The 22,970-nt window shown below is 30.9% G+C and overlaps 1 protein-coding gene across 6 annotated transcripts in view; it reads left to right on the forward strand.

The window, feature by feature from the left end:
• Positions 1-15,506, forward strand: part of LOC148627386 (uncharacterized) — a 66,543-nt gene extending 51,037 nt beyond the window's left edge. For 5 of the 6 annotated variants that reach the window (XM_088572150.1, XM_088572160.1, XM_088572185.1 and 2 more), the window contains 7 exons: positions 1,304-1,735; positions 1,955-1,972; positions 8,009-8,103; positions 10,333-10,416; positions 11,172-11,378; positions 12,028-12,379; positions 12,656-15,506. In XM_088572150.1, coding sequence (XP_088428276.1) covers positions 1,304-1,735; positions 1,955-1,972; positions 8,009-8,103; positions 10,333-10,416; positions 11,172-11,378; positions 12,028-12,379; positions 12,656-12,846 — 1,379 coding nt within the window. In that variant the 3' untranslated portion in view covers positions 12,847-15,506. The remainder of the gene's footprint in view (positions 1-1,303; positions 1,736-1,954; positions 1,973-8,008; positions 8,104-10,332; positions 10,417-11,171; positions 11,379-12,027; positions 12,380-12,655) is intronic. The other variant, XM_088572167.1, reaches the window with a different exon arrangement.
• Positions 15,507-22,970: the final 7,464 nt, after the last annotated feature.

Raw genomic sequence — 22,970 nt, forward strand, 5'->3', positions numbered from 1 at the left:
AGCACTTTACATTGTAGATAAAATGAGAGAATAGATAAAACCATTTATACAAATTATATTATAAAAACTACAGATCATTGACGAGATCCCCCATTAGTTAAATAGTTCTAACAGTTCTAATCCCTAGATAAATACATGTACTTCATTATTTGGAGATTAAAGGCTCCACATTGAAAACTCTGGCATTATTCATGTGTTTTAATGATCTTAAGTAGAGTAAGATGTTATACAAATCAATAGATTTTGTTTTTAACTATAAATATTTGAGACATATTTAGTTAGGATGATATGAAATGTTGCAACGACATTCACTCACAAGGGGGTTAGGCAGTCTCGAGGCCATAGATGGTAGGTTTCTCTTTTTTCTTATGAAACCAGACTAGTAGGGATTTAGGTTTTATTTATTACCTTATAATTACTGTAATTCATGTTATAATACCAGTTGTTAATAAAGAGTACATGTTTGAGTCTGATAATAGCCTTGATACTTTCTCCTGCAAACAAAGAGTAGCAAGATTTCTTTACTCTGGCCCTCTGCTTTGCAATCATGCAAAAATCTCCATGAAAATGTCACCAAATATTTTTCAGTACATTATCATGTATGTAAAAGGGTGATGTATGTCTTTCTAAATCTCCACATATTTGACATAATTATGGACTCTGATTATAAATGGTTACTTAATATTTCCGAGGTTCATGATGCCTTTAAGTGTACTATAAGTCTTTATTTACTATGTCTAATAGGTTCATGATATGCTTGCAGAGATGTTGCCAGTCTTCCCTCATTATATATACATGTATATACTACATACATGTAGTTTATTGTTTACTGTAGGATGTTGAGCAGCATACTGAATTCTCTTCTTATCATAAGCTTTGTTATATTCTCTGTGGATTTGTCAGAATTACCATACAGCTTCTATATTTATGGGAAGCCAAACCTGGTTATAAATATTGGATATCATTCTGTAGTAAATCAAATGGAATGAATTATGCAGCCAATTGATAATATGGTGAAACTTGTTACTTTGTTTCAATAATAAAGAGATAGATATTTGTTTCTCTAATGCCGTTCTTGAGGGCAAGCTGAGAGGTCAACATTCTTTGAAGATTTTGTTTGGATTATTGGTTATGTTGTTATCTTGTTTAAGAAGCCATAAATGTTTGCAGCTATGAGTAGATCTAAATAGGATAAAACCAATGCTTGCTGAAATTTCTTTCAGACGCTTACATATTTTGAATTAAGATAAGGCATAACTAACATTGAAAGTAGAATAATCCTTGACTACTATTCTTCTTCCAGAGGAAGACAAGAAATCGGCTAGAGAAGATAGGCGAAAGAAAGTTAGAAACTCCACTGTAATCAAGCCACCCCCAGAACCAGTTGTAGTACGCACCACCTCAGCTGGAAATGTTTCCTCTAAATCAGGCAGTCCACACTCAGCAGGGAGACGTATTGTGTCCCCAGGCACAGGGAGGAGCATTACATCACCTGGTACACGTGGAGGGAGAGTTTTTCAGGCTTCTCTCCCTCCAATGTCAAGAACGCCATCCAACCCAGACCTTGGTGGACCAGAATCTAAACCAGGAACTCCATTATCACAGAAAGAAATGCTGGAATGGTATCAGGTACAGCTATATCAAAAGTTTGGACCAGACGCTGATTACTTCCTTCATCCAAAAATAGAACAGAAAACAACAAAACCAGTCCACCCAAAACTACACAAACAAGGAGGTGTGTTTGATTTTACATTGATTTCAAATACCAGTATTTCTTAAATGTGATCATTTTTCTATCTTCAATCACTAACAAAGTAGCTCATTAGCATTACTTGTTTGGAAGATTATTTGTGATTTAAATTGTGTTTTTGTTTAATTAGCTTATTTTGTTGTGGTTTAATAATGGAAATAATTTCTGTGGTATTGTATGTTAATTTTACATATTAATTTTCAGATGTGAATCCATTAACAGGTTGGTTGACAATACTTGTTTTCCTCTCATTTTATTGGTTATCTATCTTTGTTCTATTTTTATAACACACATCTATTGATCTGCACTTCTTTTGCTTTTGTATTTTTTGTCCATTTGCATGTTTGTATGACACTCCTATCACTCCTGTATTACTGTTTCATGCTTGTTTAGTCGTTTTTCATATTTCAGCAGGAGTGTATATTTACAAATGAAAAAAAAGGAACTTTTGATGTTTTCTTTTCATGAAAACACTTTGCATGTTGTTGTAGTAGACAAGTATATGCATGCCTTTCTATCCCACTCTCCTCCTTATATCTTCTCTTATTCAAGGTGCACATGACCTTATTCCTTAGTTATAATTTTCTACCTGCTTATAATTGTAACTGTAGCAGCACTGATTGTTTTTACTTCTCTCACGTTGACAATGGTCATGCTTTAGAATTTTTTAAATAATGCATTATGAGACTTTTGTGTGTACTTTGTACTCAAGATGTAATTGTGAATTAATAATAATTTTACCATAGACATGAGGCTAGGGCACTTTATTGAAAATGTGCTACGGTCAAAGCTTTAACACACAGATGAAACATCGAAAATGAAACATTATATTCTCTTATTTTTACTCATCTGCATGAAACCGTCTGTGATGGCTCACACCAATTTGGTGATTTTTATTGCAATACACAGCAATCATAAAAGTAGTCCCTGAATGTGGGCATGGCCTGTATAAGTAGCTAGAAATAAGTTTCATCAACTCAGAAAACATCACTTATAACACTCATTATCCAATGAGATTGGCATGTTCTGATGATATGCTCAGTCAATGTAATGGTTGAGAATTAGGAATTAAATTAAGAAAAACACAGTTATATTTGCATGCTAAAATCTCTGTACATTGTCATTTCTATATCTGCCAATAGTGACCTGAATACCATTCTTACAACATGGACTCCCTTAACCAGTAGAATCATTGAAGTAGAAGGATATTAATTTCTTAGTCATGGGAATGAAACATATTTGTCCAATTCAGAAATTATTGTTATATGTTTTCTTAATTTGTACAGTATATGAACAAATTACTCCAATCATGTGATGAACACTCAATAACTAGTGTAGTGAGTTATTTTTAAGTGTGCACCACATGCACTGAGATATTTCAAATAGAAAAAAAATATTACAATCACTCCTTAAAATTTAATTTTTAATCAAAATTTAACAACTAAATCAGTAAAAAAAACATGATATTACAATCACAAGCTATCAGTTATATTTATGACTTGATAAACCAAAAATGTCAACCAATCAGGAGAGTTGTTACATCCAAAACTACATTGTTAGTTCATATATAAGAAGTCATGCAAATATATTCAGATTTCCTTCCCTGTGAGACCTGTCAGGGTAGTCAAGGACGTTAAAAACCCTCTCACTCATATTTGGATTTTAGTAACGATATACACTACACAAGAGAGTTTTCCAAATACATAATTTAAAATGGTGAAAAGGTTGGACAAATGTATTTTTTTTAGTTGGGTACTTATGCAAATAGAATACTTTAGTCATGCTTTTGTATTTTATTATTTATGTGGCTTGTGTCATGCAATACCATGAGAGAAATTTATTTTTTTCAACTAACCCCCCCACCCCCCACCCCCCCAAAAAAAAAAACCTAATATGGTATGTTGATCCAATGATATCATATTGAATCTGCCATTGTGGAGTAATTTTCTGTATATGGATTAGGCTGTTATAGCTACCTTCTCCTTAAATATGCTTTATTCATAGTGGAATTTTCATGTTTTTATCATATAGATTTCTTTCCCAGTCCATTTACCATTTGGCTTTAGCTATTCATTAAGCCACTTTTCATGAAAATTGAAACACATAAGTATGATAGTATGAATTGTGCTTGTATTTATATGATGATGCAATATTTTTGAGTAAATGAAACTTGATGGTAATAGTAATCAACACTGGCAATGTGAACAAGGTAAAAATATCTAAACATGACAAACTTGATATCTCCCTCATTTGTGGTTTGGAAAATAGTTCCATTTCATTACAGGAGCTTGCTGTTAAAATATCAATTGGAAATTTTTTTTTTTTTTTTAAAACCACAAATTCTTATTCTTGTAAAAATCAGGCCATTAATATGTGAGACACTCACACTCATTCATTACGTGATAACCTTTGTGAGACAGAAATAAATTTTTACAGGAATGGTACTGCCACCATTTTAAAATTATGCATGCTATTTTGGTCAAAAAGAGGTTATTTTTAGTTGTTATTTTAGATTTGAAGTAATGAGGAAGGTTTCACCAGATATTGAGTTCTAATAGCAAGATTTGATATCTAGTTTCAATTTGATCAACATGATCAGTTTCTCTTTAATGGCTTTTTTATTATCTCCAACCTACAAAAGCTAATTGATTTCTCAAATTATGAAATATTGATGGGTTCTCATGACATTTATTTTCTCAGCATCATTAGGAATAAGAATCTCTCTGAAATGCTTTACAAATTCAGAAACCATATACAATACTATTACTCAACATTGTTTTGGAATGCGGATTGGAGTCTCATGTTGCCGTCAGTCATGCATTCATTGCAAATCCCAAGGTGAAAATTGTTGCTTTTTAAAAAAGGTTTTCAATCATTATACAATTATCATGTCCAATAATGTTTCCAGCAAATTTTATTGGATCTTATTGATTTTTGAATGGAAATTGCTCACATCCAAACAAGAATTATGACGATTTAATTACAATTTCTATACTCTTTTGTGTTCCTCAATATCAGAAATTGATGTTCCTTGTAAGAGAGAACTATTGATAGTTTTTAATAGGTTCTAGGGACTTTATCATATTATTGATGGAAACTATTTGTTTTTGTGGGAAATGTTTAATTACTTCTGTTAAACCTTAAGTTAATATGTAATTTTGTATTCATATTGAATTTCAGAAACACTTCCAATCAAGCTTCTCTGTGCAAACAGTATTTAAATGCATTCTGATATTTTCTTGATAGTTTGTATAGATTTGAAAGCCAATTCACTATGTCTTTGTTATTTATTTTTCTATGACCATGTTATACTAATTCCAACATTTTTTTATATATATATAAGGGCTAAATATGGGGGTGTAATTTTTTCACTGCGATTTGCATGAGGATTACATTGTATCTGTACATCTTTGTAATATGGAACAACTGATTTTTTTACAAAATCAGCTGAGAATTTGTTTTTTGTTTGTTTGTTGTTTGTTGTTTGTTGTTTTTGTTTTTTTCTTTTTTAAGTGGTTATAGGTGCCCCCTGTCTATAGTTGATCTGCCAAAATATTATTAAGATATCATTAAACAGTTTGATGAATTTTTGTTAAGTTACATTATTATAAGTACTGGTAGATATTCATGAAGCAAGATGATAATTGTGAGATACTTGTAAAGAGATGTACTTGTTCTTTTCACAGCCCTTGAATGAATTTTAATGGCAATTTTTACATAGGTTATTGAATCACATGTTATTTTCTGCAAAGGGAGATATTTATTGTCAGATTCTTGCAAAGGGAGATAAAGCACTTCTGACATGTTTTTATAGCTCCTGCAAGGTTTGGGGATATATAGGAACCACCCTGTCTACCTGTCCATGTTTCTTGTAAGCACAACTCCTGAACTACTTCATGGATTTTGATGAAATTTAAAGAATTGTTAGGCAACATATATTGACACTTATGTAGGAAAATGTTCGTTGCTGGAAGACTCCACAGTTTGTATAAACTGTATTCAAGAAAATTCCATTCAAGACAACAAATGTAAAAAAAAGAACAATTTATTCATGCATATACAAAATTACTTCATGCTTTAAATATATGAATCTGTTTCAGCTTTTTCAAAAAAGTTTGAAGAGATAAAAAAGAATGACAATGAAATACATGGTAAATGAACAAAGGGAAATAACTCTAGACTACAAAAGCTAGAGGTCTCAGTATCGTATTAATTTTCCCATAGACTTCTATAATGAAGTGCATATTTTTAGGATTTTTTAAAAAATATGTAAATTGATTCAATAAAACTTTCACTTATGTAGCATTTCTAAGGACATGTGAAAAAATAATTTCCTGCAAAGAAAATAGGGTGAGTCCACGAAGATTGGACAGAAAAGTAGTCTTGAACTATAAATAGCCATTTTCCCTACTTTCACTTTCGTTTTGCACTCACCTAACCAACCTTTTCAGTGGAACATTTTTATGATATTATGTTAGATTTTCTTTTAAAAAAGTTCTTCATCTTACAGTGTGATGTTTGCTCTATTTTTTAAGTCATTGTTCATGTCTTTTGACAAAACATTAGTTTGTAGAGAGGCAAAAAGAAAATGCACTATATTTTTATGGCATCCAGGTTTTGACGTACACCCGCTCAGGGATATGCAATACGATACTGGTACCTAGAGGATTAGTAGATTAAGTATTTGTTGTGGTTTCTAAGAATAAAAATTTAGTATCTATATTTAAATTTGTTTATCTTAGTTTTATAGTAGACAATCATCAATGGACAGGGATTTTCTCAAATTACATTTTTTCATTAGTGAGGAAAAAGGCTGATTTGACAGTAGCTTGGATACTTCTTTAATGTACTTTTTTAAATAAAACTTTTGAAAACTTAATGATATCAGGAATCATCTAAAGGAGTATGCCTTAGTAAAAGAAAGGAAAACAATATTTGTGAGAAATGCTGATATGACTGTAATATAACTAACAAATTATGTGGTATTAAAACCCACAAAGGGAGATCAATGTGTGATTGATGGTTTAGGAGACTATAAATACATTTTTATCCCGGTGGTTTTTTTTTATCTCTCTGACATATACACCATACCTATTATCATTATATTTTAAATGTGATTGCTACTTTTTTATTATTTAAGTACAGTTCAGTTATGCAAAATTAGTTTTATGATCCATTTTCTACTTTAAGTGTTGAAGTGATTATAGATTGATGTTAAAAGTAAAGTGGGACACCTTAATGCCTTCAGTTATGAATTTAAATTGCAGTATTTTAGATTATAAATTCCTCTGTGGGAAACAGGATTATTGCATTATGAGGATTTAGATTAATTTCAGATCAGATGAGAAATATTATGTACTTGACAAACTTGGGTATATGAAGATTATTTCGGTTGCAATGGTGCTAATATAAGGTTAATTTGAAACATTTTTGCAAAACAAGAGATTTCTGTTGGACCTAATGCTCTTCTCGGACATAAATCATCCTGCAATTGTAGAAAGTAGGTTATGTTGTGGATGTAACTTTTCATTCAGGTTCATACCAGTAATACCATCATTCAGGCTCATACCAGTAATACCATCATTCAGGCTCATACCAGTAATACCAACTATTTACTAATATAAGTAATTTTGCGCCGGCTACCTATGCATTTAGGATCACTCGCTCTTCAATGTATGTATTTGATATGAAATTAAATTATTTCTGAGTATTTTGAGGACATGTAAAGGTGTTTTGTAGGGTTTTTGTATTATCAGAAGTTTTTTACATGACTGACAAATTAAGTCCAAGGCCTATAAATATTGCATGTGTGTATCATTTCTCAATTTAGGTTTTGTAAAATTAAAAATAATTTCTATGAAAATGGGAGACATATTATTATGGTAACTTAGGAGACATTTACTTTAAGATATGAAATATGAGCATAGTTCCATTTTCTTCTGACCTGAAGCTGTCAAGAGAACTGGAGCATCAGTCCCAAGGCAACATTTTGTCTTGGGAATTTTAAAATTGGAAATAATTTTATTTGTATCCTGTTATATGAATATATGATGAGTCAGCACATTTCAATATCATTATCTTTAAAGAGAAAAAAGTTACAAAATTCAAATATATAATGTTACATTCATTGCATAAACTGATATTATATCTTTTGTTGTTGTCATTTTAAACTCTATTAGGGTGGGTTGTTTTAGTTTTTTTTTTTATTTTAAGCTTAACTTTATATAATTGTTTACTCTATCATTTTTCACAATGCAGGAAGAGCTGGTGCAGAAAAATTGTTGGACATTCTAAGAAAAGAGTCAATGCTACGATTATATAAGGAAGATGCAAAGATTCCTCGTGAATATAAGGTATGTTGTTAAGAAAAACATGTAGAAAATATTATGCAAGAGTTCATGTGAATTTCTCCAAACTTTGATCTGATGTAGATGTTAAATACAGATTTATATCATGGAAGGTGTTTGTGGCTAAGGAAGAATTCATTCCTTATTCTTGGTATTATGCAATGCTTTAAAGGCTATAGATGTAATTTTATTATGAGATCAGTGAAATAATCAATAGATTGTCTGTAAAATGTGACCATTGACATTGTCTTAGTAATGTGACATTGTTCTTATAAATGGAACAAATAAACAATGTTGGAAAGTGTTTTAGTTCATTATTGGTTTGTATATGATCAAAATTATAATTCAGAAAATGTCAAGAGTTTTGTCTTGAGAAGTCCAAAAATTATTGTTTGCATCCAAATTAAACATTAGTCAGCAAGGTATTTTTCAAAGTTCAGACAACTAAAACAAATTATTTCAATGTTTATGAATTTGGAAACACATTCAAATTCTGGCAGTTCCCAAACTGCTAAGAATGTTTGTGGATGATTGTACAGTAGTTTTAGGATCACCAAATCTACATTGAAATGTTTAAGGTTATTCAGCCTGTATGGATAGATATTCTTGTTTACTTTTCTTTGTAAGAGTCATGCAAACAAATTGCATGAAAGGTGTTGGTTATGTATTTAATGACACCAGGGTCAGTTCATAAAAATGGCTAATTGAAATTTTACTCTAATACTTTAGTTTTAACTCAAATAGAAAATTTTAAATTGGTTAATTGGTTATAATTTTATCTGTGCAAAGGTTTGGGAAAATTTTCAATTTAAGATATTTAATGAAGCCTAATGTGTGAGTAAGCCAAACTTTGATGTGGAGCATGCAAAACCTTCATAAATTTCTCAAATTGAAAGAAATTTAAACTCAAAAATAATATGAATACTTGAAATCAAAGTTTCAAGTCTTGAAGTTTGAGAATTTTTACCCGAACATTTAGCTGCTTTAACATTAAACATGAAGAAACAATCCTAAAATGGTAGCATCACTCCTATAAATCAAACTGCATAACTGTTAAAGTAACCTGTAATCCAATACATTAGGAAAAATGTTACATAATTACAGAACAAATAAAGCAACAGATGCTAACCTTTCCTTAGAACTGTCAACTTATATTTGAAAATATCTCCAATATGGAGAGATTTTAACCTGTCATTCCATGTTGACCTTTGAACTTCTTTGCTGATATAGCATTCTGATTAGACATGTCTGTAAAACATTTTGAAAGCCATGTACTTTCAACTGTCAAGTGATATCATGATATGATTAACTAATTGAATGATATTGTTAAACTGTGAGTTTAGTGTAAGTGTTTGTAAGAATCAGGCAAAATGGGAAAAATCAGAAGCATGCATGTCAAAAACCTACCCATCTGACAATGTAATATTATTCAAGGATACTTTCTCTATTTGAAAATAACACTATTTAATGTCTGCATCACTGGCTTTGCTCAGAAATTTTTCAAAACAATGTTAAAAAATGAGTTTTTGACAAAGTTATCTGCCCTTGAAATATTCACTTTCAGTGCATTTCAATGAAATTGTAACTCAATGGTTCAGCATGATATGGAGAATCTTGTCTGTTTTCCTTGATTTTGATGGTGCAAATAGCCAAATTACACTATCAAAATGATGGGTTTTCTATACCATGTTTAACCCACTGCTTGATTCTTACAGGGACCGATACTTAATAGTAGGGGTAGTAGATATCTTCTTTTTGAACATGATTTAATTTTGATCTTTTGACCCATATTAGAAAACTAAAGTGAAGAAATAAACAATAAAACGCTAAGTCATTGCAAGTTGGATGACATTGGCATTCAACACTTATTTTTTAACAGCTCATTGTCAGGAAGGTGCCCATATGCTCATTCATGAACATATACATGTATGATGTAAATCTCAGGATTATTAGATGTGCATTAAAGAAGAAAAATATTGATTAGTTTTGGCTCAGCTTTAGATAATGTTACAGAATTATCTAATATGATTTATTGACTGCTGTAACATAAACTAAATATAGCTTCAAAATCTGAGCCAGAATATGGATACATATTGCAGAAAACTTCACTACATATTTGACATTTTAAAACCAGCTAAGTAAGTGAAAGTTTTTATGAATTTGATTTTATGTCAATAATTCCTTTGTTAGTAATTGAGTTGGCTTTTTGTTATGTAACTTTGTTATTATTTTCAGGATGCTTATAATGCCCTAGTGAGATTCCACCTCGGGAAGTACAATGTGAATCTGAGAAGAATATTTGCTGCAGACAACGATGACGTAAGTTTGAAAAATAAAAGCTGCTGATATATGATTCTTTCTGCATTTTGTAACGAGGAAGTGGAACAATAGTTTATAGAATATTCTATAAAGTCACTAAATAAAAGCCATCTAACTTTTATTGCTGCAATGAAGTTGAAGCAATATGAACATAGAAGTTGTAAAATGTGAATAAGTTCAAAATGATATTTGCCCTGTTTTTTGTATTATTGTAACTATTGCCCCTTTTTTGATATAGAAAACAACCTTTTTTAAAATAGAACAATACTGGTAAAATTTAAATTTTCTTTGTATATTTGATCTCACAAGAATAGCTATAAAAACCACTTCAGTAATTTATTTTGTTCTTGGAATACCTGTAAATCAATGACGAAAAGGGATTCAAAGATACTGGAAAAAAATAGTAGAATTCAGTATATTGAAAAAAATAATATTCCACTGGCAAATAGGGTTGATGGTTAAATATGGCATACCTGGTGTTGCTGAACAACTTAATGTCTGTAACCTTACATTCAAAATTTGTGGGAATTGTTGGTCTTATTACCATAAAGGGACACTCATCATATTTTCATGTTGGACAGGGCAAATATTGTCTGTAATTCAACCTCATTGTCAGATTTTTTAAAACAAATTTATACTAGCATTTAAGGTAGGACCTTTCATGTAATACAATATTTTTGCAGTGAAAAAGCCACTTTGTGTGTCTGTTTGAACACTTAAAAAGCAGTTAGAAATCAATTATCTTTATTCAATAGGTATCTGAGATAGCCAGACTGTCTGACCAGTCAATTCTGAAGAGGGTACGAAACCAGCGACACAAGACTGAAATTATGTACAGAGCCTCAGTTAACAATCAAGACAGAACAAACATCCTTAACATTGAAAACCCTGTGAATGAGTTACATGAACAGATGGGTGAAGGTGTTGGGAAATATCTTCCATCTTGGCTAGACGATACTTCTGTAGGTTTATTGAAAGTAGTTCTATGTCCTGTACTCTCTAAGAAAATAGTGATTCACCTGGGGATACTTGTAGTCTTTTTTTTATTTTTGAAAAATGGTTGTTGGTCAGAATTCTAAGTGGATCCCTACTAAGAAAATGCAAGTCATGCAATTTTAATGTTTAAAATTAATGGCCATCCAGGGGCAAGAATAAATTTAACCTAATGTCTGTCTTGACCACACGAGTTTATTTTTTTTATAAATGGCTGCATTTTGCTCTAAAGAACCTTATTTTTTTCACCACTCAAGTTTAATGGCAGTTAAAGGAGTTTTTAAAACCCAGAACCAGAACTAGATTGAATCCTTACTTTTGATTTTTCATTAGTTATGGTTCAATTGTAAGTAGTATGCACTATCTTTGGGCTGTCAATTCCAGCATACATATGCTTGTAATGGTTGTAAATGTAGTGATTGAGATTATGCTTACAAAAAATGAATCATTATTTTTATACCTACAGTTTGGAACAAAGACTATTATAATAAATATGGCAAATAGTTGCATTTATTTCAGGCAGATTTTTTTGTTTTTTGTTAATTAAAATTCATCATTTTTTGAAAAAGTAATACAATGTATTTACATGTACTTTTATGTTAATGATTTTTTTTAAAGGAATTCTCAGAGGAAGAATACACAAAATGGCTGCGAGCAAAGGAAGATGGAAGAGATTTGAAATCTGATCCCATTCAAGAAGAAGGAGAAGAAATCCAAGACAACTTCAAAGAAAATGTCCGACCAGAGGAAAAGTACAGTGGATTAGATGATGAATTGGTGTTGCTAATGTCATCAAAAAGGCATAGAAGACCGAAAAACAATTTGAAGTTCCTGACTGAGAATGATACAAGATACAAAGGATCATTTTCTGAAAAGTTCAGAGAAGATAAAGATATTCCCAGACCATTTAATGAGGGCAAGGCACCAGAACATAAAGCCCATTCTGTCATGGGAATGAGAGCTTCATCAGGTATTGATAATGTCCTTTTTACTGACGCTAAATTCATTTTGAATTTTCTTTCAGTTTCAATTTATTTTAAATCAATCTTTTCAAAGAATCAATTTCATTACATAGGAAAAAATATAACTGAAACTTTTATGTTATTTCAAATAATGGAAGTTCAATATTTTTATTGATTTTATGAAGACTCTTCATGCTTGGCTTGACTGCTACTTCTCATATTCTATTCTGTCAATTCAATTTTAACATTTTTTAAAGTTTTGGATGTTTGGTTCTTTTTTTAAGATGACCATCCTTCATGCAAGTCTGCACCAATTCCTGAGAGACACCGGAAATATTATACAGATTATGTCAGTGAGTGGCAGCCATTGAGTATGAATGCCCTTGTTGAGTACAAAAAGAAGGTAGAAACTGAAGGAGATGGGGAGTTCAACCAAGGGAGAGCAAAAGTGTGGAAAACTCAACTTGTCACTTGATATAACAGAGAGAGACTAGATTTTTATTTTTTTTAAAATAATGTAAGTGTGACACTTAGTTGCTTTATATATCTTATATAATTTGTTGATTTTTGCATTTAGTATTATTGCATTTTTTACATTATTTTCTGGTTTTTCGTCTTGCTGTAGACTCTATGATTGCCCATCTTTAAGTGTCAATGTATCTATGGGCTTTTTTATTGTATTGAAAATGCTTTCATGCTTTGTTAATTATCAAAATTCATAATTGATTTAATATCTGATAATCCTTTTGCAACTTTTGAAGGAGTGCAAACCAAGACTACAATTTTCTAAATCTAGATCTGTGTGATATTTTTTAGATATATTGTAATAAAGAATTGTTTTTGTTATTGTTTCTGCTCCCTCTCTCTCTTTTGATTTTCACTTTAAATGAAATTGCTTCCTAAATGCATTTCATTAACCTCCATGTGATAATTCCCCAAAGTTAGCCTCTTTACAGCTACATGTATATAATAATTTATATTTATTCAATCTGTGATATTTTTTTAACTTAATAAAATCAGTAACTGTACATATTTATTTTTGTAACATACTAGTTTTTCCAACAATTTAAGTATCGTGTATGAGATCTCGATGATTATAAATATATACTTGTATAAGTGTGGTGTACTTTTTTAACAATAAGTATCAGTAATACAAATAGCAAATTTAATTTGTCAATCAAAACCACAAAATAGTGTATATTTATATGAACTATATTGGTGACATAATTTGCTTACTGATAGCTTTTGAATATACTTTTATTTTTGGTTGTATGGTAAAATTTTAATGTTCATTTGGTTCCAGACTCCTGCTTTCAGTTTGACCACATCAGGACATTGAAGGTTGTCCTATTGCAGGGGACAAGTAAAACTACCATTCGGACAAGAAAAAGTTAAATTATACTTGCCTGGAGGACAACCAAATCTTTTATATTTTTCAACAGTCATTTACATAATGACAGCCTAAATTTCAGTTTTGACAAGTAGAATTTTCATCAACTTGCCTGACAGGACAAAGTTCATAAAATGTTAATGTCATACCCTGCACAGCTTTTGTCAAGTGAAAACTATTTTTTCCTTAGAAATTAATTAGGTAAGCCTTACTACGGTGATTTGTATGAAATGATTCATTGTACAAATATGTATCACAAACAATATACATATTGTAGACCAAAATGTTTTGCTATTGTGCTGTTGCTGAGAATATTCAAATTTTAACTGAATGTTTTCTTAAGTTTTCCTAGCTTCATATTCCTAATAAACCAGTAAATTGCCTGCTGTTCTAACCATGGTTGTGCTATGTAGTTTTTTTTAAGGATGTATATTTTATGATACCAGTGTAATTCCAAGTAATTTTAATGTAAATATATGAATCAATCAGAAAATTGTGCATCAATATGAAACATGTGAATCCGTCCAAAATAAAATCATGATAAAGTCCGAGATGTATAGCATCCAGACAAAACTGATACTTGGTGCTATGGGATATATCCATAGTGATTTAGTTACACTGCATGAATCATGTATCAATGAGCTATCTAGGGAGAATTGAGGTTTTGTTTGAGCTCTCTAAGGAGAATGAAGTTTTTTTTATCTTGCTGGATTTTGTGTCTCAAGCATAATATATTGGAAAAATGGGAGTGAGCTTGAAGTGTGAAAGGTTCTTGCATGCCCCAACTCTTGTTATTGGATTTGGTATTGAAGAGTTGAATAACCTGGCTCTTCTTACTCATTATTTTTAAAAAGCATATTTAAGTCAGTGATATTACTTTATAAGTTTTTAATGGTTAAATTGATCTAAATTAACTAATACATATAAGAAAACTGTGTCCATATTTTGACTCACTTTTTTAACAGTTTTAATTGATGAAAAGGATAAATCTGATTGGCTCTCCATTTAACCGATCACTGTTCAATAAAGTGTGTAGTGGATAAGGAAAGATTTATTTTATGTCATAATTAAATTTAATAATTTCTACCATTTCAAGGCATAGCAATTTCATATTACTTATTATGGGTTTCAATTTTATCATATGTCAAAATTTTGTTATATTGTAGAATTTGAGTTTGGGAATTTCAAAAGAACATCTAAATTTCCAGAGGAAGTTTTCCATTTCAGTTGTGATTGACCAAACTACAAAGACCATGAATATTGACATCTTTTCCATAAAAATCTTTTGCGATGAGAAATTTGTTTTTCAATATGATCAAAGTTTGAGATGGTAAATAAATCTCATTTAAATATCATTAAAAAGCCTGGGTGGCCTTGTTTTTTGAAGTTGAGTAACTAGATAATCATGGAATTTTATCTCTATATAAACTCTGTATGTCACATTTCTATAGACTATAGTTGTTATCGCAATTTGTGATTTAAAATTGATATGACCAGTATCCATTCTTGTAAACATCTTTTCCTTTCGTTTTTATTTTACTTACTACTTTTGTGCCAGTATCACAAGGTCAAATGACTTACAAGGTCAAAAGATTTATCTTTTATGGAGGACAAGAGTTGATAAAATTGGAAACGTTTTTATTGTAGATATATTATGTACAAGGTACAAAGTTTAACAGCCTTCATAGATAGCTTAATTCTAGAATTATCACATGGTTTTGTATAATAAAGCATTCTACATTGAATCTAATTCTTGTTTTTCTTAACCTAACAACCAGGACACATGAAATTTAGAGTTTAAACAATGTAAACAATTGAGTTAGACTTGGCATGTAGCTCCCAGAAGATAAATAACAATTATGTATTTCTGAAGTAATCCACAAATTACTTGTACATTTTTAGCTCATCTGGCCGAAGGCCATGTGAGCTATTGCCATCACTTGGTGTCCGTCGTCGTTAACAATCTTTTAAAACTCCTCTGAAACTACTTGACCAATTTGAACCAAACTTGGTATGAATGTTTCTTGGGGTATCCTGCATAGATCTGATGTGGGGATTTTTTATTCGTCGAAAAACATGGCTGCCTTTACTAAAAATAGAACATAGGGGTCAGACAGTAGTTTTTCACATATATCTCAAAAACCGTTAGGTTTAGCTAATTGGATGGGTCAAAGTGTTCAGCATGATGTGGTCTATCTCTGGTCAAGTTTTGGTTTTAATCCGTCAAGCCATGTTGGTGTTGTTGCCCTTTTTCAACGATATTTATTATTTTTAATGTTATTTCTTTCAAAAATCTTCTCCTCTGACACTACTTGACCAATTGAAACCAAACTTGGTATGAATGTTCCTTGGGATATCCTGCATAGAACTAATGTCAGGACTTTTGATTTGTTGAAAAACATGGCTGTCGTTACTAAAAATAGAACATAGGGGTCAGACAGTAGATTTTCACATATATATCTCCTAAACCGAGGGGTTTAGCTAAATCCTGAGATTGGTAAAAGTGTTCAGCATGATCAGATCTATCTCTGGTCAAATTTTGGTGTTTATCTGTTAAGCCATGTTAGTGTTATTGCCCTTTATTAACGATTTTTGCTATTTTAATGTTATTTCTTTTAAAAATCTTCTCTGTAACTACTTCACCAATTGGAACCAATCTTGGTATGAATGTTCCTTGGGATATCCTGCATAGAACTGTTGTGGGAATTTTTTATTTGTAGAAAAACATGGCCGCCATTACTAAAAATAGAACATAGGGGTCAGACAGTAGTTTTTTGCATATATCTCAAAACCGTTAGGTTTAGCCAAACTCTTTCAATTGCCGAAATGATCCTTATTATAAGGCCTTTAAAAGTCTTTGGGGATCAAAGTTGTCAGGCGACTCCATTTAAGAGTTACTGCCCTTGAAAGATGAAAAATTATTTTTTTTTACAGTTTTCAGCCAATATCTTTGAAACTTATAATTGATAGAAAGAAACTTTCAGTTGCTGAAATGATCCTTATGAAAAGTCCTACCAAAGTCTTCTTGAGTCAAAATTGTTGGACATCTTGTTAAATTTATTACCCTTGAAAGACAAACTTTAACTAGGTGAGCAATTCAGGCTCCTGGGAGCCTCTTGTTGTAATAGTGATGTCTACAATCAACGTGAACAGTACAATATATGCCATACTAAACCATCACACTATCAAGTAACCGGTAGCTTCTGACATGGTGTACAGTGGTAGTACTAAACCACGATCCAGAACTTCAAAGAACAAATACTCAAAACAGTATACAATATATATCAGATTACTCGAAAATTAAAACTGCCTGCTTTACAATGTCATTTTAAGTAAATTCTGTCAGAAATTGTGCATTAAATATATACATTATATTACACTCCCTGATTATTGTTACGATATAGCGTTCTTCGGGCGGTAGTTACTTCAGTACATATATAGTACATATATAAGTAATTTTAGACTGAAAGAAGCAGAGAATTCTCAGGAGAGAAAAAAAGTGTATGACCGAAACTCAAGCCAATTTGAAAACAAACATTTCAAAACTTGAATAGCTCAGAATATTAGTAGGTAAACAAACTCATGCAGTTCAGTTCAACAGCAGGTTCAACAGATTGTCATTAATGCATTTCAAGACATACGTACATTGCGAAGTAAAACACTTAAGACCCTTTGAATTGATAAGCACTTGTAAAACCACTTCTATCTTGTCCAAAGCAATTGTGTATACTATACTTCATAGTCCTATCTACCCGCTTCCTATGGCAAGCCGCTGTGGAATTTATTCCCCATTTATTGATGTCAATGAATTATTTATTGATATCAATGAATTATTTATTGATATCAATAATTCATTTATTGATATTAATAAACGAATTACTGATATTAAGGATTATTTGTTGATATCAATAAATCTTACATATGTATTAACCTGTTAATAAATATATATTAATATCAATAAATGACTTACCAACATGTTAATTAATATGTATCTACATGTTGATAATTAATTATTGATATCAAAAAAATGTTCAATTTATTAACATGTTAATAAATATTTACTAACATGTTATTAAATCATTTATTGATATCAATAAATAATTGAATTATGGAATGTTAATGAATATCGAAATATGAACAAAATTGTTGTTTCCACGAGTTAAAAATAACATTGAAGTTGATGATAATTGAGTAATAAGGAGCATACAAGATAAAGTATGTACATGTATCAAATGTAACTATAAGTTTTAAAAGAAGAATTCGAATGTATCTTTTATGAATTGTAAATAAATCTTGTTTGTATGTATTTTTGTCATTAATATTCTGAAAAAGGGCAAAAGCCGTGTTTTCATTAAAAACAGGCTGGAGGCCAATGTGCATGCTTTAAACACCTGTCTGGTCGGTTCAAGTGGACACTATTACATATCATTCAATTAAAAAGGAGTCCAAAGATAATGCCATTTTCTTTTTAAAGTATGGGTTATTGTTACAAATGGTTAATACTGAACTCTTTGTTTTATTTTTAAATTCACCTTCTGATAACGAAGGACATTTTTTAAAAAAAAAATTCAATTTAAGTCACAATTTTTGAAACAAATATCCTTAGATACACGATAGTCTCAACTAACTGCATTTCTCAGTTGCTCAAGTGCTACACGTTATTCCATAGATATCTATGTGTCACGTAAAAATCGCTTAGTTTCTGGATACATAGTTCCAAAGACGGGTACATTAACATTTCCATAAACGATAAAGCTTAGAATATAATTTCAACAATGGTGTCTAGTACAGGAACATTAGCCATGCATTATAAGAACACACAAATGGCCAAAATAGACAATCATTATTGACCATTTGTTTATCTTTAATCAACCTACTGAACAGTAAGCCGACTCTGTTTGGGACAATTGTACTTTACAAGATCGCAACTTTCTAGAAAGTGTTTAAACACGTATTATATCTATTCTAAGACAAACTACATCACTCCGAAAATTATACTTAGAACTTGATCTTGATATCTATTCTTCAATATAAATAAATTTGGTATTTCTGTAATCCTCATATACAGAACTTTCCAAGAAATACAAAATATTTCTATGTAAAAACAAATCCTTCTCCTTAAGGTTGCATTGTATAAATGGGATTTAGGTGAACCGTTTCTTACACAAAACTGACTCGGTCTGATTTTGTAAAACTTAAAAACAAGAGGTGATACTTGGTGGAAATATTGATTGTGAGAAGTTAACTTAGAACAATCGTACATAAATAGATGCAATACCTGTGAGGTGAAGACGTGTAAAATGCATGCTTAAAGCTATCCAGAAAGATTCAGGTCCTCACCGGATTGGATTCTCTACCCTGCACCAACAGGCTGTTTTTCAAAAAAGCAATACACGAGCTTTAAGAATTAAAATCATGAACAAATGAGCAGAAAAAGGTACACTATTTATTTGGGTTTTTTTTTACAATAATACCATGCCAACTTACTATTTCTGGCAAGTTTTTAAGTGCCTGATATTTTAGAAAACCTGTTTTTTTACAATTAGTTTTGGGAAGGCACCCAAAATTTGTTATGAAAACTGATGTATATTTTTATTATGTTACCATGGCTACATATTTTCATAACAAAATAGAAAAGAATATCTATCTTATTTTTATGGATCTCCATACATGCAATATAAGGTTTTGATAAATATCTACTGTTTACAAGAAAAAATTGTTGGATTTGCTTGTTTAAGTGTCTCAATATAGCTTTATTTCCACCAATTGTCATAAAGTTATCTGCAGTGACCTATCTATATAGTGGAACCTAATTCAAGTATGAAAACAGCCACTTAAAATTTGCATAAATATGGAAAAGGACACGGTTAAGAAAAGTGCATGCAATCATGTGGACAGGTGGCTAAAACAAAATCTACATCTGATTTAATAACAGAATAATTATATAAGAACATATATTTGATAATAACCACTATTAAAGTAAAGCATGAAGTAAATGAAACAAAATGATAAAAGCTCTTCGACTTTTACATACATATCTACTCCACGTGTTTTAAGGTGTAATTAGGTTTCACGGGTAGCCAGGTGTATTGTCATGTGCTAGTATGTTAGGTCACATAGCTTTTATACCTTGGTCATATAAATACTTTCGTGTTTTCAGAAGGGAACCACTTCTGGAAAATATATACAAAGATAGTTCTTATTCATTCTTGTTCATACAAAAATCATGTTTTGTGGAATTCATACACAAGAAAATATTAGAACTTTTGTCTTCTCAGTATTTATTTTTATTTGCCAATTTCCACAATAAATAGCGAATTTATTCAACAAAACCTGTCACATGTATATGATGCCCTACACACATGAAATGTACCATAATATATTTTTTACGCGGCATTGACATTTTTTTTTATTTAAGAAAAAATATAACAAAAATAAATAAATATATAAAATATATTGCGTGCATGTGTGTGTTGTGGGGGTATAATTGTTCTTAGATTAATTGAGACCTAACATATTTCGTTGGAAACTAATCGGGTCGTAAATTTTGAAGAAAAAAAAACAACAACAACAAAATAATAAATAAAAAAAATGGACGGTCACCCCTTTGCGTGTCTTGAAGTAAGCTGTTTCAATTTCATACTGAATAATATAGCAGAATACACACATAGACCCGTTTGGTAACGAAATATAGTGTGTGTAACAGGTATCTCGTTTACCGTTGTCATGAGCCGAAAGCGATAAGTACCGAAATGACAATAACATTGGATATTACCCGGCATGCAAGTCTTCAGGAACAAGATTTAATATCATGTTAATAATTCGTTCTATTTATTGATATTAATAAATGATTTATCAACACATTAATAAATATTTATCAACACGTTAATAATTCATCTATTTATTGATATTAATAAATCATTTATGCACATGTTGATAAATATTTATTAACATGTTATTAAATATTTATTGATATCAATAAATGGGGAATAAATTGCACAACGGCTTGCCATAGCTTCCTTTCCTTTACTGGACGTGCTAGTGCGTTTTATTGTCATAATATTCTTGGCCTTTGAGTTGATCGAGTTTAGGAAAAGATAATTATTTGACGACCACTTGATACTGAGGGAGGGCTTGGAAGAATTTACTTTTTGTATACATGGAATCTTTTTTTAAGAATTTTTTTACGTGAAAAAGCAAAATGTTCGGATCAAAGTGAATTGGAAGAATCTCAATATTCTATTATCTCATCTTAAAGATCAATATTTATTTTCAAAAAGGTTTTAGTCAAATTACTTATTATTCTTCTAATCCTTCCTCAAAATATAATGTTTGTCCCTTTAATATATTTTATCGATTCGATTCGTCGTTTCCGTAGACAACAGATAAACATGTTCAGGTTACAGACCACCAATTCAACCAATGAGCATTTGGAACGTACGCAAAAATAGTCCTACGCAGAAATTACCCCTGTTCCTCATAGTGCTGTGAAAAAAGTTCTCATCTTATTTAAAAAATTTAAAGAGTTTCTGAAAGGAAAAACATTTCTGTACATTTTATAGGTGCATTTTGCTTCTTGTGATGTGAAGCCTAATCTCCATAATGATTTTTAAATATACCCCTATCTTGTGAAAACACTGGGATTTCCCATGCTATTTATAGACACTTCACTTCCGGTGACCAGTACTGCACTGCAAGTCTGCTAACCCCACATGCCATTCTGAGGATTGTGAGCTGACATATGTAGAATCATGCTGATATATAGTCCTCTGCAGGTTAAAGTTAAGGTAAAGTCCAGAGAAGCCATTGAATATTGTGAAATTAGCATAGAAGCCTATGGAAAGTGGAATTAGTGGTTTTTAGCCTTAAGCTTAAGCCATGGCAAAATGAAAAGTTTCTTGAAATAGCTTTAAACTACTTGAAGATCTTGTTAACTTTGCCATGAGAGGAATACACTACAAAAATCCTTCAAAATATGCATTTTTTTAAGTTATAGGTCCAAATTATGGAAAATTGGTCTTTTTGGCTGATTTTTATGTCCTATCTTGTAAAAAGTGTAGAAAATTTAGTAAAAATATCAAATATTAAACTTTGAGGGCTATATTTACCTAAATATGATGGTAATAAGCACTTGAAATCAAGTTTTGTGTAGATTTGAGCAAAAATTAGGTTAGAAATGAGGAAAAACTCACTTTCATTACTGCGGTTAAGGCCATATCAGCATTCCCCTTTGGCAACATGGAAAATCCATTATTGAGTACTTTTTTTGCTTTAGGTGCCCTTTACTGGTCATGTTTTAATGTGAAAACACTGTATTTACAAATTTAAAGCCAAATATATCACCTTTTGTGAAAATTTAAAGATTTAGGATTTTTGACATGTGATCAAGAAAAAGGGGGAGGCATGTCAGAAATAAATTTTTAAAAATAGACCAATTTCTCAGAAAATGATTACTTTTAAAACTATTTCTTCATTAATATTGTTAAAAAACAAGTTGTGATTGATATTTTTTATTTGAAAAGTCAGAAAAAGTTCTTTGCAAATATTTAATGCATTTAAGTATGGTAGAATATTGTCACTTTTTTGCTCGCACAACTTGGTTACCCTATATTTAAAAATCAAATATTTAAAAAAGTGCTTGTCACATTTCACTGAAACTTTGCAAATGCATTCAGTATGTGTGTAGGAAGATACCTGTATAGTTATTTATTTTTTCTAAGACAAAAAGTGACTCTTTAGGTTACAGACCACCAATTCAACCAATGAGCATTTGGAACGTACGCAAAAATAGTCCTACGCAGAAATTACCCCTGTTCCTCATAGTGCTGTGAAAAAAGTTCTCATCTTATTTAAAAAATTTAAAGAGTTTCTGAAAGGAAAAACATTTCTGTACATTTTATAGGTGCATTTTGCTTCTTGTGATGTGAAGCCTAATCTCCATAATGATTTTTAAATATACCCCTATCTTGTGAAAACACTGGGATTTCCCATGCTATTTATAGACACTTCACTTCCGGTGACCAGTACTGCACTGCAAGTCTGCTAACCCCACATGCCATTCTGAGGATTGTGAGCTGACATATGTAGAATCATGCTGATATATAGTCCTCTGCAGGTTAAAGTTAAGGTAAAGTCCAGAGAAGCCATTGAATATTGTGAAATTAGCATAGAAGCCTATGGAAAGTGGAATTAGTGGTTTTTAGCCTTAA

This window comes from Perna viridis, chromosome 1 (genome assembly GCF_037379345.1).
Source record: "Perna viridis isolate PV_CMFRI_1.1 ecotype Kerala chromosome 1, ASM3737934v1, whole genome shotgun sequence".
Taxonomy (NCBI): Eukaryota; Metazoa; Mollusca; class Bivalvia; order Mytilida; family Mytilidae; genus Perna; species Perna viridis.